We start from the raw sequence: 18,220 nt of genomic DNA on the forward strand, positions 1-18,220 counted from the left end.
GGAACAGACAGAAATGTCACTGAAAATCTAATCTCACTTGCACTTCAAGAAATTCAAACTTAACGCTGTGATGTGATTGGTTACAAGACATCAAATCTGCGTTTGACTTTCTATTCAACATTTAAACCTGTTGAACACAGTTTTAAAGTAATGATAATATTTATAATATTAATATTATACCCTGATGACAGATTTTCTCCAAATAAAAGTCAATATGTTGCCTCTTCATTTTTAGCATTAGGAAATACAAGAAAATATATTTCTTGATCAGATGCGTTGTTTAAAACAGTCGAAATCCTAAAAACAAAAACAAGTGAACAAGTTGGTGTATGAAAGCTTTTTAATGGAGACCGCTCAAGTCTTCATTATGATATCTGCTTAATAATTTTTTTAAAACACAATTGCTGCAGGTTTGTAAAACATGAAAACAAACCAAAATGCATAAAAAATGCTGGATGGAAAAAACTATACAAGCGCACAAAATATGAAGGAAAGTTTCACTTGATATAAAAAAGCATTAAATTAAAAACAGGTTAATAACGGGCGAGGAAAAGGCCGGCGTGGAGTGAAAAAGAGGAAATAAAACATCATTACTGACATTAATAAATGAGAATGGGTAAAAACAACAGTGGAATAACGTTGAAGAGAAGATGTCGCTCCTCACAGAGATGTTTGCATTTGTTCAACTGTTAAAGTTCAGCCCACAAACATCCGAGCGAGAGGAACAGAAGAGGACTGAAGTCTCAGATGAATTCTCCTCTGAAGGGAAGATCGTGATGGTTCTGTTTCAGCCAGCGGTGACGCAGACCGGACAGAGTTGAGCCTTGCAGGTCCTCGAATTCTGAGAAGCCCAGCTGATTCAACAGGTCATAAACACCGGCCTGAGCCGCCACCTAAACACACAGACAGATTGTGTAAATCACCACAGAATCAAACTGACATGAGACTTTTAATCTAAATCATTAAAACATTTACAAATCTCCTCAGCTCATGATCTCATAACGAAATCAACATTATAGATTCAACAAACAAACACACACACAGTCACACACATAGTGAAGTCGTGTCATTAATGAATGTGATGGTACAGAAGAGTCAGTCGTGGTGAATGTGGGACCGGTGACATCTGGTCATGATGGGCTCAAAGAACACACGGGTGTAAAATCAGCCTGTGTTTTACTTTACCATGGTGACACATTCAGCCAATGGAAAGCAGGCAAAACCTGTGCTAGTAAAACAGAAGTCACAGAATTCACTGACTGGGGTCATGAGGCGTCCTCATCCAGTAACTGTACATATATCCACAACTACTGATGACAAAACCAGCAGAATCACATCATGCTTCACTGGTGTGACTCGCTTTGCAATTTGATAAAAAAACACACCTGACACAATAAGGATCCCCCCAAACACACACACACACACTCACGTACGCACGTACACAGACACACGTACACACGTACACACACACACACACACACACACACACACACAGAGCAGCAGTGAAAGCACACAAACTACTTGATGTGAGCAGAACTCCACCTATCACCCTCTGATAGGCTTTAGGAAGAGAAATCTCCTGACAAACACACAATATTACTGACCGTAAATCACCTGATCAAACACACTGTCCAGAGAGAGAGAGAGAGAGAGAGAGAGAGAGAGAGATAGATAGATAGAGAGAGAGAGATTAAGAGAGGGAGTGAGAGAGAGTTAAAGAGAGAGAGAGAGAGAGAGAGAGAGATAAAGAGAGGGAGAGAGATATAAAGAGAGTGAGAGAGAGAGAGTGAGAGAGAGAGAGAGAGAGAGAGAGAGAGAGAGAGAGAGAGAGAGATTAAGAGAGGGAGAGAGAGACAGAGATAGATATATATAGAGAGAGAGAGATTAAGAGAGGGAGAGAGAGATAAAGAGAGAGAGATAAAGAGAGTGAGATGAAGAGAGTGAGAGAGATAAAGAGAGGGAGTGAGAGAGATAAAGAGAGGGAGTGAGAGAGAGAGATAGATATATATATAGAGAGAGAGAGATAAAGAGAGAGAGAGAGAGAGAGAGAGGGAGAGAGATAAAGAGAGGGAGTGAGAGAGAGAGATTAAGAGAGGGAGAGAGATAAAGAGAGGGAGAGATAAAGAGAGAGAGTGAGAGAGAGATAAAGAGAGAGAGAGATAAAGAGAGGGAGTGAGAGAGAGAGAGAGAGAGAGAGAGAGAGAGAGAGAGAGAGATGGAGCAGAATGTAATGGTTCATCTCATATATCTGACATCAGTAGACATGCGGGCGGTGTCATGTGAGGCTCGTCCTGATCAATGTTCATCATATGAACCCCTGATGCTTCTGGCTAAAATCAAACAAACATTTACACAATCTCACATTGACCTCTGAAGCCTTAAACCACCTCTGAATGTTCTAGATGTGTTGTGTAACATACAGAGACCTCAGCGCCTGGAGCTGACCTTTGACCTCAGACGACCCAAACCATCACACACAGAAAAAGATAAAACACATTTATTATGTAGCAGAGTCTGAATCATGTATATTAGTGACATACATCAGCAGATGATCTAAACTATTAAACAGCTGAACTGAAGCTCACACTGATGCTCCTGCTAGTGTTCTAAAGAAAGAAATCTTGAACAATAAATCAAATCAGACGTCCTCACTGTGTGTTCTAACAGGTCCTGTCTGTTGTGTTGAAGTGTTTATCAGTGATGTTCAGATGTCTCGCTGTGAAATGACAGCAGTGTTTTGTGTGGAGCGCTGGGATTGTGATTTTGTATGACAGGAATGTCTGAATGTCGTTTCTTTCACTCAAACTACACATCTCAGAAACACTGACTTTTCAAACTACACAATACACACCGGGATTCAGATTTAATCACATTATCACAGCATAAAAGAAACTATTCTCAATAGTCTAAAGGTCAAATCTGACTGTATGAAATACATTAAAGCCTCTGCAAAACACACACACACACACACATCAGATCAGTTCAACTCTATATTAAATGTAATAAAATAACAGTTATATTATTAGCCAATAAGCAGACCGATAACCACACACAGCAGAAGTTAGCTTTGGGTCAGACGTGTGTCTGATTAACCCGCCTATTAAGAAATAAACACACTTTGACTGGTCTACTTAATGAAGATAAGCTATAATGAATGTGTTCTGTGAATCACGCCTCAGTTCTGATCATAGAAACTCGCAGATGAAGAGAAAGCATGAAGCAGAAGAAGCTGAATAATTCTGCGCAGGGGGCGACAGTCACTGGTTTGGAATGCCAGTAAATTCCAGACTTGAACATCAGCCACAGCACATCATCTCAACTGATGAAGAGATAAAGAACCAATGACTTTGTGTAATGAGGTTAAAGTGGTAGACTTAGGCAAACTGCGGCATCAAAACCGTCCTTATCAAGATCTAAAAAGAGAATTTATTTTCACTTGTCAAATTGCAGTTCTATGACAATTTTTACACAGTGGGGCCCATTTTTATGGTCTTGCCTAGGCCCCCAGAACCCCAAAACTCGGCTCTGCGAGAATGCATCGGATGCAGTCTTCCGCGCATACGGAGCCAGCTTAAAGTCCCAGAACTCTTGCTGACTATCCGACAGTCCGTTCTTTGCGTTCTTGAAATTGAGAAACGACCAATGAGGTATGCTATGATCACACTAGACTTTAAACGTGCAAAATTCATTCGGACAGTGCTGCAAAACTCTTTGAAAGGTCACGCTGCGTTGTTTTGATCATCCTTTGGTCTCACGCGCTCTCGTGACACGAATTCACCAAACCTGAACTTTGATCCGCAGTTAAATATCTTGAGACGGGCTTGTGTTTCCCGTCTGTCGCATTAGCATGTGTATGAATGAAAGTCAATGGAGCAAAAAGGCGTGAGTGTGACCGCAGCCTTAAGCAGGTCACAAACCACAAACATATGTGAGAGAATATCAAGAAAACAAACACACACTTCATAAAAGACACATGAATGTCCCAATAAATCATTGACTCTTATATTTGTGTGTGTGTGACGTCACCTGTATCATCCAATCGCTGAAGGAGCGCTGCCACGAGTCTCTCTTCTCCAGGTGAAGATACGTGTTGAAGAGAATCAGGTACATGTATCGCTCCAGATACAACAAGCTCTTCAGAGTCAAAGCCTGAATCTCCGTCTCACATTTACAGCTCTTGATCTGTCAAACACACACAAATCACACAATCATCATGTCATCCACTCACGCTGATGATGTCATTAATGTTCATCACACATTACAAGAACTGAAGACACAAGACATGTTTCAAATCTGTCACGAGCGTGTCCACAGATTTACAGACAGAAAATGTACCAAACATCAGCTCCCTACAGAGGGAGTATACCTGAGTCATTTATGTCAATCAGCAGAACTCGTGTACACTACATGAAAAGCTTCATCGCATGTTTGAGTCTGTTTTGTGTTCCTGATCCGAGGAGAAGTTTTACTCCAATCCCTGAGAAAACAGAACATTTTGAGATCCCCTTCATCCACTTACACCTCATCACATGTTAGAGGGTGTTTCCACAAGACCGTTTCAACTAAAAACACAATAAAATTGTATGTGTTTTGACAGAATCTGCGTTTTAGGGGACTGAAAACACAAACTTTTGAAAACAGGTCTTCAAGTGCCACATTTTTGAAATCGTCATCGTTTCGTTTCCATATAAACTCCAAAACAGAACTTTGTGAAAATGATGGGTATTGCTGGCATGCGTATTACACGCTTAGACGCACGAGTAGAACCAAAACAATATGGCAGCTTCCAGTACTGTGAGCTCTCGCTGGTGGACTATAGCTGTGTCACAAATGATATACTATACACAAAACCATCTAGTATAAGAAATTCAGAAGCGTATCATCGTCCAAAATGGAATACTAAAGGATTTTATACTAACCAGAAGTGTATAGGTTTTCCAGACCAGCGCCAATGACGTCAATCGCACGCCACAATTTGTGTGGATATAAATATACTTGTTCATTTAATGTAGTTTTCATCATTACTTTAGTCATCATCAGATTGAAGCGTCATCACTCTGCAGGAGAGTTTTGCTCTAGCAGCGTCTGATAGCCACGCCTCTCTTTTGCTACGCAAGCGAAACTGCAACCGTTGAGTGCGTGACGTGTCCACAGTTTGGTACTTTATATTTTCAGTCGAAAAGTGCATCATCCGGGTACTTTAAGTGCACCTCTTTTTTTTGAGGATTTTCAATGTGAATGCACTATTTATACTACGAAAATGGCGTAGAATAGTGCATTAATGTGAGACACACACTATTTACATACACCAGACTTTGAGCACACATATACGTCCACCAACGGTATTAAAAAGGACTTTTGGTCTATAACTGTGCATGTGTGTGTGTGTCACGTCCTGTTTCTTTACACAACAACATCGCCATCCACTGGCCTGGCATGCCTACTACAGCCTTTTTAATCCGTTTTCCTGGATCCGTGTAAATGCCGTTTTGATAACGATGTCATGTGTACGTGAAACCTTTCAAAAACGCAAAGGAAGAACTTTTCGTTTTTCTTCGTGTAAACGTGGCTTTAGACATAAAATGTAAACTATTAAACTGCTTTTAAATCCCACGGGGTTGAAATGAAAGGTTTTAAATGAGACTGTGGGAAATAAATGAGCTGTGATATTTTGTTCTAGCTCAGAGAGAAACCACAGAGCATCAGAAGGCCAATTACACACACACACACACACACACACACATAACAACACAACATAACCAGCAATTACTGAAAACTGACTGCTGGGAGTCTTAACACAGTGTGTTTGACGAACACCTCCGCTCGTTTTATCAGCAGAAGTGTGTAACATGTGACGTTTGAGAGAGAGAGGAAATTATCTTTATGTTTCAGGAGTTTGGTTTGGCTGAGGCACTGAAGCTGTAAAACAGAAACACTCGATGTTTGATCATCTTGAACATGTTAACAATCCGGCGCTGGGAATTTCTTGTCAGGACGGGAAACGGATTTGGGAAATGTCTAGTTTAATCAAAGAAGTTTTAACATCAGCGATTTTTACCACCCGGATCCACACAAATGTTTGTCCAGATTTATGAGCAGCGTCGCAGATGAAATTACGGCTGCTCTGTGTGTGTGTTAACGGTATAGCGTCTGTTGTCATGCAGTAGCAAAAAAACTGTTCATCTTCCATCTGGGACGTGAGTTTTAGATGGCATCTTTGTGCAAATCGGACGAAAGAATGAACCCAACACATGACCCGTCCAAACACATGTAAATCACATATCTGATCCAAGACGACAGCACTGCTCAACCGCACAGCAAAGCAGCACTATACACACATCCTACATGAGAAAAACAAATACACCGCTGTTAGTACTGTTTTAAGCGTATTCCTCAAATAAAACATTTTATTATTTATCGTACGGCACAGAAACGGTTCTGTTGAGCCGCGGTCCCAGAAAACACAGGGATGATGGTTACGAGCTTCTCCAAGGTGACAAAGAATTTATGAACGCAAAGGTCAAAGTGCATGATCCCTGAAGGTGAAGACTTCACATTGAAATGGGAGCTGAAGGTCATTTCTCAGACACTTTATCACCCTATGATCACACACACCAGCAGAACACACACACGCTCACAAATAACACAACTCTACACAGCCAAAAAACACTCCAATATAAATGTTGTGAAAGTTTGTGAAAGTACGAATCAACCATCTGATGGGAGACGACAGCATGGCAAAGCATCATGGGAACTGACATTTCGTCACTGTTTACGAAGTTCCAGATGAGAAAAGCATTTAGTGTAATTAAAGTGATATAAACCATATATTCGACTCAATTACATGTTTATGTTTTAAACTCAACATGCACTATTGAACTCAATTCTCTGTTGTTTTTCTGTAGAATTGTTTGCAAACACTGTCACACCGGTGGTCTCTTTCAGGCACATCAGCGGCACGTTACAGTGACGTCACTGATGTCAAAGAACACAAACAGCTTATAAACAGTGAGATCTGCCATGAACAAAGAAGAGGAAGACTGCACGCACCCCAATCCCCCCCGAAAATAATCTTTAATGTTACTAATGAAATGTTACATGCTTAGAAACGGTCAACTGCTTGATATTTTCCACTTAGCAACATAAAAACAAACTATTATAATGTCACAATTCTGACTATAATATCAGTTCAAACGTTTATCTGTTTAACAGTTTATTAGTTTAACAGAGTAAACTCACCAAACAGGTTGAGGCTTTGTGAAAATATCTTACGCTAATGTCAAATAAGATGGCACTAATAAATGGCGGGGGAACTAGAGCACACGCACACAACACATCATCGCATTAATCCCTTCGTGTTTTTACTTTATGCGCGACGCATGCGCCGATTGCCAAAGAAACACACACATATGACTCAGTTTGACTTACTGCGTGCGGTTCATGCCAGGAACCTTTATCAAGGGACCACTTCATCTGTCAGTTTCAAACCGTCTCCAAATCCATCACTGAAATGCCGTGAACAAACAGACTCTTTCTTCGCCTTGCCGTGGGCGTGCTTTTCTGGGAGAATTGCCCAATGAAAAGAATATGATCCCTGTTACTAAATCCCTGTCTTTTGACAAGTTGACCATGTTAAGCATGAGAAGCCAGCACGTTTAACATTGTAAAGAAGTCAGATTGCGTGACATAGCATGTTATGTCACCTTTACACAATGATGGAACACAAAAGGTAAAGAATACTGTGGCCTCAAGAGACTTCCATACACCAGGCATGTGATCATCCAAGGCTAAAAAAGAAGAAAGACTGCGCACACCCTGGACACAGGCCTACTTTTAATTTGATTGTATTCAGCAATATTTCATCAAACAATATATAAAAGCATAATATAAAGAATACTGTGGCTTTAAGAGACTTCCATACACTGCCACTAGATGGCGTATCTACGTCATTCATACTCTGCATTTTGCAGTTTTAGTTCATTTAAATCAATATATGCTTTCAGTAGAGACTTCAACGCTTTTATATTACACAGTGACTAGATCAGCCATGTGTGTAGTTTCAAGCCATTACATTATATTTTAGTCATTGTATATAGATAATGTTAAAATGTTAAAGCACATCATATAGACGTCTCAACTTCCAGACTAGGGATTTTCGTAGTTTACGCTGTTCGGTTCACAACTAAAAAAAAAAAAAAAAAAGACTCTGGAAACAAAGATAACTCGCAGAATTATGATCTAAATGAAGCAGTCGCTCTGCAGTTATAACAAGCGTGTGCATGACGTAGAAAGTGTAAAGGATCCGGTTGGCCGGCTCTATGATGACTAGGCGTCTCATTCTACACCTCACTTATTATGATATTAAAGGATACATTGTTATTTAAAGGTGTATTTTTTTGTAAGATCTATTAACAGAAATACAATATAATATACACTCACCTAAAGGATTATTAGGAACACCTGTTCAATTTCTCATTAATGTAATTATGGTGGTGGTGTAATTTTTTAGATTAGATTCAACTTTATTGTCATTACACATATACAAGTACAGTGTAATGAAATGTAGTTTAGGTCTAACCAGAAGTGCAATTAGCAAGTGCAGATATACAGTGTGAATAAATACAGAATACAATATTAGGAAAATAATTTACGATGGGCATGTACTATAAAAATATGACAATCGGTATGTACTATGAAAAATATATACAGAAGGCTATCTACTGTGAACATTAATGTACAGGAGGTTATGAGCAGATAACAATATAGACTATACAATAGTGCAAGTGATTTGAGTGTGCATTAGTTACAGACATTAGCTATTAAAGTTACAGTGCAGTAGATGAGTTAATGTGGTTATTAAAGGTACGGTGCAATACATGAGTAGATGCAGATATACAGTTACAGTGCAGTAGATGAGTTAGTGCAGTTATTGAAGCTATAGTGCAATAGATGAGTAGATGCAGTTAGTTATGCGATAGATGCAATAATGTAATAGATGAGTTACAGTGCAGTAGATGAGTTAATGCAGTTATTAAGGTTACAGTGCAGTAGATGAGTTAATGCAGTTATTAAGGTTACAGTGCAGTAGATGAGTTAATGCAGTTATTAAGGTTACAGTGCAGTAGATGAGTTAATGCAGTTATTAAGGTTACAGTGCAGTAGATGAGTTAATGCAGTTATGAAAGTAGTCCATTAGTGCAAATGAGCATTCAGTGTAATATTCCTGGTGTGCAAGTGAGCAGTATAGAGTGCAAATGATGCTGTGTGTGTGTGAACAGTCCGGTAGAGCAGATACATGAAGTACTGGTGGGTACAGTTCAGTCATGAATGGCAGCCCTGTAGTGCAATGTAAACATTGTAATAGCAGCATTAAGTTAAAGTTATGAGAGGTAGTGAAATCAGTGGGGGGCAGAGTTCAATAATGAAACAGCTCTGGGAAAAAAGCTGTTTCCAAGTCTGCTGGTTCTTGTCCGGAGGCACCTGAAGCGCCTACCGGAAGGCAGGAGAGTAAACAGTCTATGAGCGGGGTGAGAGGAGTCCTTGAGAATGCTGCGAGCTCGACGCAGACAGCGTTTCTTCTGGGTGTCCTCAATGGAAGGGAGTGTAGTTCCTGTGATGCGCTGGGCTGTTTTCACCACCCGCTGCAGTGCCTTGCGCTCAGCAACAGAACAGTTCCCGTACCAGACTGTGACACAGTTGGTTAGGATGCTCTCTATCGTGCAGCGATAGAAGTTCACCAGGATAGTTGAAGACAGTTGGTTCTTCTTCAGTGTCCTCAGAAAGAAGAGACGCTGGTGAGCCTTCTTGACCAGGCATGAGGTGTTGGTGGTCCAGGACAGGTCCTCCGAAATGTGGGTCCCCAGGAACTTAAAACTGGAAACACGTTCAACAGCCATCCCGTTAATGTGGATGGGGTAGTGTGTACCTCCTTTCGCCTTCCTGAAGTCCACGATGATCTCCTTTGTCTTGGAGGTGTTAAGGAGCAGGTTGTTGTTTGAGCACCATGTGGCCAGGTGCCGTACCTCCTCCCTGTAAGCAGTCTCATCGTTGTTGGTGATGAGACCAATCACTGTTGTGTCGTCTGCAAACTTGATGAGGGAGTTAGATCCATTCACAGGCCTGCAGTCGAGTGTGAAAAGGGAGTAGAGAAAGGGGCTCAGTACGCAGCCCTGTGGTACACCAGTGTTGAGGGTGGTTGTGGTGGAGCAGATGTTGCCTAACCTAACAAGCTGAGGCCTGTTCGTCAGGAAATCCATAATCCAGTTGCAGGTTGAATTGTTAATGCCTAGGTTTCCAAGTTTGATGATTAGCTTGGAGGGGATTACGGTATTGAATGCAGAGCTGAAGTCTACAAACAGCATGCGTGCATAAGTGTCCTTATTGTCCAGATGTGTGAGCACGGAGTGCAGCGCCATGGACACTGCATCATCTGTGCTCCTATTGCTACGGTAGGCAAATTGGTATGGGTCCAGTGTGGATGGTAAAGAGTCTTTTAGGTGTGACAGGACTAGCCGCTCAAAGCACTTCATAACAATGGGTGTGAGTGCTACAGGGCGGTAGTCGTTCAGGCATGTTGGGCTGGAATGTTTTGGAATGGGCACAATGGACGTGGATTTGAAACATGCTGGAACCACTGCTTGGGCGAGGGACAGGTTGAAGATGTCCGTGAAGACCCCAGCGAGCTGCTAATGGTGTGGGAGATGTTTTCTTGGCACACTTTAGGCCCCTTAGTGTCAACAGGGCATCGTTTAAATGCCACGGCCTACCTGAGCATTGTTTCTGACCATGTCCATCCCTTTATGACCACCATGTACCCATCCTCTGATGGCTACTTCCAGCAGGATAATGCACCGTGTCACAAAGCTCCAATCATTTCAAATTGGTTTCTTGAACATGACAATGAGTTCACTGTACTAAATGGCCCCCACAGTCACCAGATCTCAACCCAATAGAGCATCTTTGGGATGTGTTGGAACGGGAGCTTCGTGAATCCCACAAATCTCCATCAACTGCAAGATGTTATCCTATCAATATGGGCCAACATTTCTAAAGAATGCTTTCAGCACCTTGTTGAATCAATGCCACGTAGAATTAAGGCAGTTCTGAAGGCGAACACAGTATTAGTATGGTGTTCCTAATAATCCTTTAGGTGAGTGTATGTACATAATGTGTTCAGAGGTGTATAATGACCTTACATACTGAAGCGCTACGTTTTTATCATCTTAGAATGATATATTTCTATCTACATATACTGCGGGTCTCCTTACATGGAATCCTCCATGTTGGTTCTACAGTTGCCCTAAATGGACAAACTGCTCTACAGAATGCTTTTCGTAAAAACGTCATCTCCTTCAGCAAAGAAGCCAAAATGTGACAACATGTTTGTCCTGTGTCAGCCACTGTAGTGCTTTGAAAGGGAGCCGTTGGTTGCCATTCACAACCTCACCACTACATGCCGCTAAATTTCATACACTGGACCTTTAACTCATTTCACCAAGGCGACATTGATTAATTGCATTCCAGACACATTTAATCAATTGTTTGTTTCCTCTGTCAATCAAATTCACAACCTTCAGTGCTGCTGCAAGATACACAACCACATGAAGTACAAGAACACACCAACCTCATCACAACATATGTGTGCACCACAATCTCCATGTGTTCCCTGCACGCCTGAGAGTTTGTGAGCACTGATGAGGAGACGGCAGCTGACGCACAGAGACACGCACACAAACACACACACACATACATACATACACACAGTTACAGACACACACATGCACAGACACACACATGCACAGACAGACACACTCACAGATGCACGGACAGACACACACACACACACACACACACAGACACAGACAGACACAGACAGACACAGACAGACAGACACACACACACACAGACACAGACAGACACACACACACACACACACACACGCACCAATAAACACACATACATACACACAAATAAAAACATACACTCACCAATACAGACACAAACACATATGCATATACACACAAACACAAGCACACAGACAGACGCGCATGTGCGCACACACAGATATGCACACACACAACCACACACATACAAGCACCAATAAACACGCACACATATACACACAGACAAACACACACACGCAGCAACGACACCCACACATTCTGGATCATGATAGGACTAACGCCTGTGAGACATGTATAATGAGTCTAAACAAACACATGCGCACACACACTCTGCAGATGTTCATAACTCCAGTGCAAAGACACAAGAAATGATCAGACACACACATCTGAGATGTGCAGTGGATTTTTTCATCCATTCAGAAGGAATGTTGGAATTGACTTCATGTGAGCTGCTGTGTGGATGAATATTACAGACCCACACACACATCAGGTGAAAAACACACAAGATATGTGTGTGGGTCTGTAATATTCTTCCACAACACATCTCAGAGTTCCTCCTGACAGCCAAAACTACCACAAACTTTTTAAAAGAAACATTTCAACTGCAAATTATTATTTTGTTTTCCGTCTATGGGACACAATCAAGGGAACGTGTTTGATGATTCAATCAATGATCTTGAGTTTGGGATGGACTGTATGTTTGTCTGACCAATGGCAGACCGGAGGAACAGAAAGCTGTCATTGTTTGACTGTCACTGGCATCTTTATGATAACCTTTGCTTTGATGCTTTTATCTTGACAGCCTCATCAGAGTCTCCATCCACCATCACTGAAGAGAAATAAGAGTTTACAACAACATGAAAATGAGTGAATGTCAGAAGTTTGGATCAACCGTGAACTTTAAATGTCACTCATCCATCAAGAGCTAGAGACTGAATCACAGACACATGAGAGAGAAGAAGACATTTCCTCAGACGGTCCTGCCTGCACACACAGACAAACACACACACTATAATAAACACACAAATACATGCACAAACATATTCACAAAAAAACATGCACGGACACACACTCGCATGCACAAACACAAACACATACACTCGCACGCACACAAGCACACACACAAACACGCATGCACATGCACACACACACTCGCATACACACACAGATACGCACACACTACAATACACACATGAACAAACATATACAAAAACAAACACGCACGCACACACACTCGCATGCACAAACACATGCATATACACAAACACATACACTCGCACGCACACTAAAATACACACATGAACGAACAAACATATACAAAAACACTCACGCACAAGCACATGCATTCACATATACACCCATACACACACACACACACACACACACACAAACACACACACACACAATTGCATACAAATAAACATATATACACACGCATACACAAGAAATGCATAAACAGATACACGTATACTGTACACACATACACACTTCTACACAAACAAACTAAATGAACTGCACACACACAGCACAGGAACAGCATGTGACACACACACACACACAGAATTGCATTCAAATAAACATATACACACAAACAAGACATGCATAAACAGATACACATATACTGTACACACAAACACACTTCTACACAAAATAACTAAATGAACAGCACACACACACACACACAGCACAGGAACAGCATGTGACACACACAGAGAGAGAGAGAGAAAGAGGGGGAACACTGGTGCACATGGCGGGAAACAGATTCCAGTCATTCCACAGACACACACACATCTGGCACATGAAGGGGAACAGAAGATGACAATTTCACAACATTTTCCTTATTTCGCTCACTGAAGCTCAGCCAGAGAAAAAATATCAGAATGATGTCATCAGTTCAACTGCTGATCCTCAAGAAATCACACTGACATCTGATCAGCAGGAATGATGGGAATCTGGACGACATGTGACTTCAGACTGACAATGTTAAGTGTTCAATCTCCTCCTACACAATTATTAAAGATCAGATCGCCCTCATCATGTCTGTCAGCTGGATTCAGATGTGTTACTAAATACTACAACACACAGGTTTTACTCATCATCATATACCGTCGCCTAGGAATGATAATGTTTGAGTTCTTCACATATTCTTATTCGGTGACATCTTGTTTACATTATATAATGCTTTTATCTTTACATTTTGTACGTTTTTTTAGAAAACAAAAAGGGTTCATCTACAAAGTCAAATGTAATGCCTAAAGAGCTTTGAAGCTCAATGTCAATTTTAATTTAAAGGTACTTTATTGGTCTGCTTGTAAAAATGCAAGCATTAGACATAAAACAAGAAACATACATTAACAACAAACAATCAGGTAGAATAAATATCTGAAAACTGCTCAGAATGAAGAGAGAATCGAATCATTCCAAGGCGACAATGTATCTATATATCTCATCAGTCTTCATGTAGCATCAGTCAACTCTGGTATGATTAAAAACTGACATAAAACTATAATATCAAATCATTAAAGGAATATAATAGGAATCATTAAAACAGTAAGGTCAGATCTTAGCAGTTATTGCACATCCCTAGATGACACTAGGGGGAGCTGTGGTGCCTGGGTATGCATATTTTAGTCTATATATCGTAACTATAGCATGGTAAGGTGCACAGTGCACAGGACAAACATTAGTCGAGCGCTGACGAAAGTGAAAGATGGGGGTAGGGGTGTGTCGGTTTTGGTGATTTGAAAATCACAACGCCCATGAGAAATTGGACACCATGCCTTTAATCTTCATAATCGCAATGTATTATTAGACAATTAATCGCCGTAATCCAAAAAGGAGCAAAATAGACAAGCAATCGTCATAATCGACAAAGCCATAAAACAGAAAATGAATCCCCATAATAGCAATGATACATTAGGCAACTAATCGGCACAATCGACAAAGCACCAAAAGAGACAATTAATCGCACACAACAGCAATGATATATTAGACAATAAACCATCACAATCGAAAAAGCCCTAAAACAGACAATCAACCATCATATTAGCAATGATACATTAGACAATCAATGGGCATAATCGGCAAAGAGCAAAGCAAAACAACAGCAGCAGGCAATTAATCGACATAACAAGAATTAATCGCCATAATCGACAAAGCCCTAAAACAGACAATTAATCATCATATCAGCATGATCCATTAGACAACTAATCGTCATAATCATCAAACCACAAAAACAGACAATCAATCGCCATAACAGCAATGATCTATTAGACAACCAATTGCCATAACCGACAAAGCCCCCCCCAAAACAGACAATTAATCGGCACAATCTCAATGATTTATAAGACAATTAATCGACATAGTCGGCAAAGTCATGAAACAGAAAATGTATCGACATAACAGCAAGGATACATTAGACAATTAATCGGCAAAGCACCAAAACGGTCAAATAAACGCGCACAGCAGCAATGATACATTAGACAATTAACCATCATAATCCACAAAGCCCTAAAACGGACAATCAACCATTATATAAGCAATGACACATTAGACAATTAATCGACATAATCGACGAAGCACCAAAAACAGACAATTAATCGACACAACAGCAAGGATATATTAGACAATTAATCGCCACAATCAACAAAGCCCCAAAACAGACAATCAATCATCACACCACCAATGATCCATCAGACAACTAATCGTCATAATCGCCAGAGCACAAAACAGACAATTAATCGCCACAACAGCAATCATCTTTTAAACAATCAATCGACATAATCGACAAAGACCCCAAAACAGACAATTAATCGCCACAATCACAATGATTTATTAGACAATTGATTGTCACAATCGTCAAAGCCCCAAAACAGACCATTAATCCTCATAACCGCAATGATTTATAAGACAATTAATCGTCATAGTCTACAAAGCCATAAAACAGAAAACTAACCATCATAACCGTAATGATTTATTAGACAGTTAATCGTCACCCAAATTTCAATATCGTTACAGCCGTAGTGAGGTCCATTTCTCAAGAAAATAAAAAGACACGTTCATAAACAATCATCACAGAAATACAGTTGTGGAGTTCAACGTTATTTCATTTCCTGAAATAAACTGACAGCAGATGGAAGATGGCTCAAGATTCATAGCCTGTATATCAGCTGTGTGGAGGAGGATTCTGGACTCTCTCTCTCTGAATGTGAGCAAGAGAGGTTTCATAATGACTTTAACAGATCCCAGAGCACCCCCACTCCGATTTTCCAGCCACAAATACAAACGTGAAGCAAACAGACAGCCAGAATTTGGGAAACTTAGATGTGCCACAATCACACACACACACACACACACACTTGCGCACACTCACAAGCGCACACACACTCACTCGCACACACATCCACACACACACACACACACCAGCTCTGCAATCTAGTTTAAGAGGACCTCACACTCCTCGCTGTCATTTAAACATTAAATCACACAACTTGCCACAGAAAGTGTTTAAAAGCAACACATGCTCTTGAAATATATCTATGCTTTTTGGTTTAACTTTATGATGTCCCTTGAGTGCTTGAGTACTTTAACAAGAGTGAAATATTTCACCAAATGTGAAATTAAAAGAGAAAACCGAGTTCAAAAGGATTCTGGCTGTGTTATCAGGCGTCTCTCACACCAGTGAACAATGTGACGGTGAGACAGCGCTGATGGAATATTTAGATTATGATCACAACCAACGTTTATAAATGAGACCCCAGAGCTTTAATCAGTCAATATTAATTAAGTCCAGTCGTGTGTGTGCTGATGTGTGTCGATCAGTGTGTGTGTGTGTGTGTGTGTAATTAGCACTTACAGCAATAACTAAAAGTCTAATCCATTGATTTAAACACAACGTTTCTACAGAGATCATCTATATTTTCACATTCACTCTCACTGTCTAATATTCTCCAGATGTTGATAAACATGTCTGGCTTTGACACATTGAGTATTAACTAGGGATGCTCCGATCCGATATTCGTATCGGAAATCGGCGTCGATACTGAATAAAATTCTAGATCGGGTATCGGTGAAAAAATTGCACCGATACCCGATCTAGCTGACATAAAATTTCTGCTAGGCGATGTAAAAGTTCCTGGAGACACCGGCGCTTAAACTCTCTCGTGGCTGTGCTTTGCGAAGCGTGTGACATCATACGCTAGCAACGTGCTCTTTACGTAGTGTGCGTGAACAAGCGAACATAGCTTACATTGAGCAGCGAACAGCATGGAGCGACAAAAAATATCTGCCATTTAGATTTACTTTAGAACAGCTTCGCCAACAAGTTACACCGCTGTTTGCAATACACGCGAAGTAAATGTTCCGAGGGGTGGTGATAAAGCTGTTCATTATAATACTACTAATTTAAGCACGCCGAGTTCAATAAGCTGAAGAAACTAAAACGAGACGGTACGAAGCAGCTAACTTTGGAGGAGACAGCGGAAAGAATTCAGAAATTTCCATCTAGTAGTGTGAAAGCAGCGAAAATCATTGAAAGCATTTTGAATTTCATGGTAATGGATTTGCAACCGCTGTCCGTCGTTGCGAACAATGTCTTCAGACTCCTTATAAACCACCTGGAGCCGCGGTACGACATTGTGAAGCGTAACTGAGACCTGAACTGTACCAAAAAGTCTGCAAACATGTATACGAAAAAAATAAAGATGTCAATGCGCTGAGTTTTGTGGATAATTTGACTTTGAATTTCTATTTGCACCGACTAAACTATTATATCTTTTTCCGTTTATTTTTACATGTGCAGCACAAGCTAGGGAAGCTAGTGTTTTATCTATCTTTCGGTGTTGGATGTTAAATTTGATTTCCACTAAACTTTAGCTTAGTTTAGTGGACTTTACTTTAATGACTAAAGCATTAAAAAGAACTGATTCCTGTTTGAATATCTAAAGCAGTGAAGCTATTGCTTTTTTGCTCAATTTCAGCTGCTTTATTGTTTATTTTGCATTGATTTTTTTAAATTATATTTGCACATAACAGTTATGAAGAGATTTTGTTTCCATTTATTAATACTTGTCTATCAAGCTAGTGAAGCTGTTGTTTTATTCAGCTGCTTAATTTGCACTTTAATTTTGAATTTCAAGTTTAAGATAGTGAACATTTTGTTTTATTTTGCTGGTTTAATAAATAATTCACAAAATTTGTGAATCATTTGTTTGTTATTTTGTTTTACGGGGTCAGGAAATCAATGTTAAGTCGAGCTTGATGTCTTGCACAGCAATGCACACAGTTTATTAAGTAATTGTGCACTTTAAAAATGTTAC

General features: G+C 40.3%; 1 protein-coding gene across 5 annotated transcripts in view; it reads right to left on the reverse strand.

The window, feature by feature from the left end:
• Nucleotides 1-326: 326 nt before the first annotated feature.
• The window catches only part of pald1a (phosphatase domain containing paladin 1a), a 43,449-nt gene continuing 25,555 nt past the window's right edge, over nucleotides 327-18,220 (reverse strand). For all 5 annotated transcript variants that reach the window (XM_056771203.1, XM_056771202.1, XM_056771200.1 and 2 more), the window contains exons 19-20: nucleotides 4,027-4,182; nucleotides 327-893 (exon numbers count right to left, since the gene is read on the reverse strand). In XM_056771203.1, coding sequence (XP_056627181.1) covers nucleotides 744-893; nucleotides 4,027-4,182 — 306 coding nt within the window. In that variant the 3' untranslated portion in view covers nucleotides 327-743. The remainder of the gene's footprint in view (nucleotides 894-4,026; nucleotides 4,183-18,220) is intronic.

The sequence above is a fragment of the Triplophysa dalaica genome, chromosome 17, assembly GCF_015846415.1.
Source record: "Triplophysa dalaica isolate WHDGS20190420 chromosome 17, ASM1584641v1, whole genome shotgun sequence".
NCBI lineage: Eukaryota > Metazoa > Chordata > Actinopteri > Cypriniformes > Nemacheilidae > Triplophysa > Triplophysa dalaica.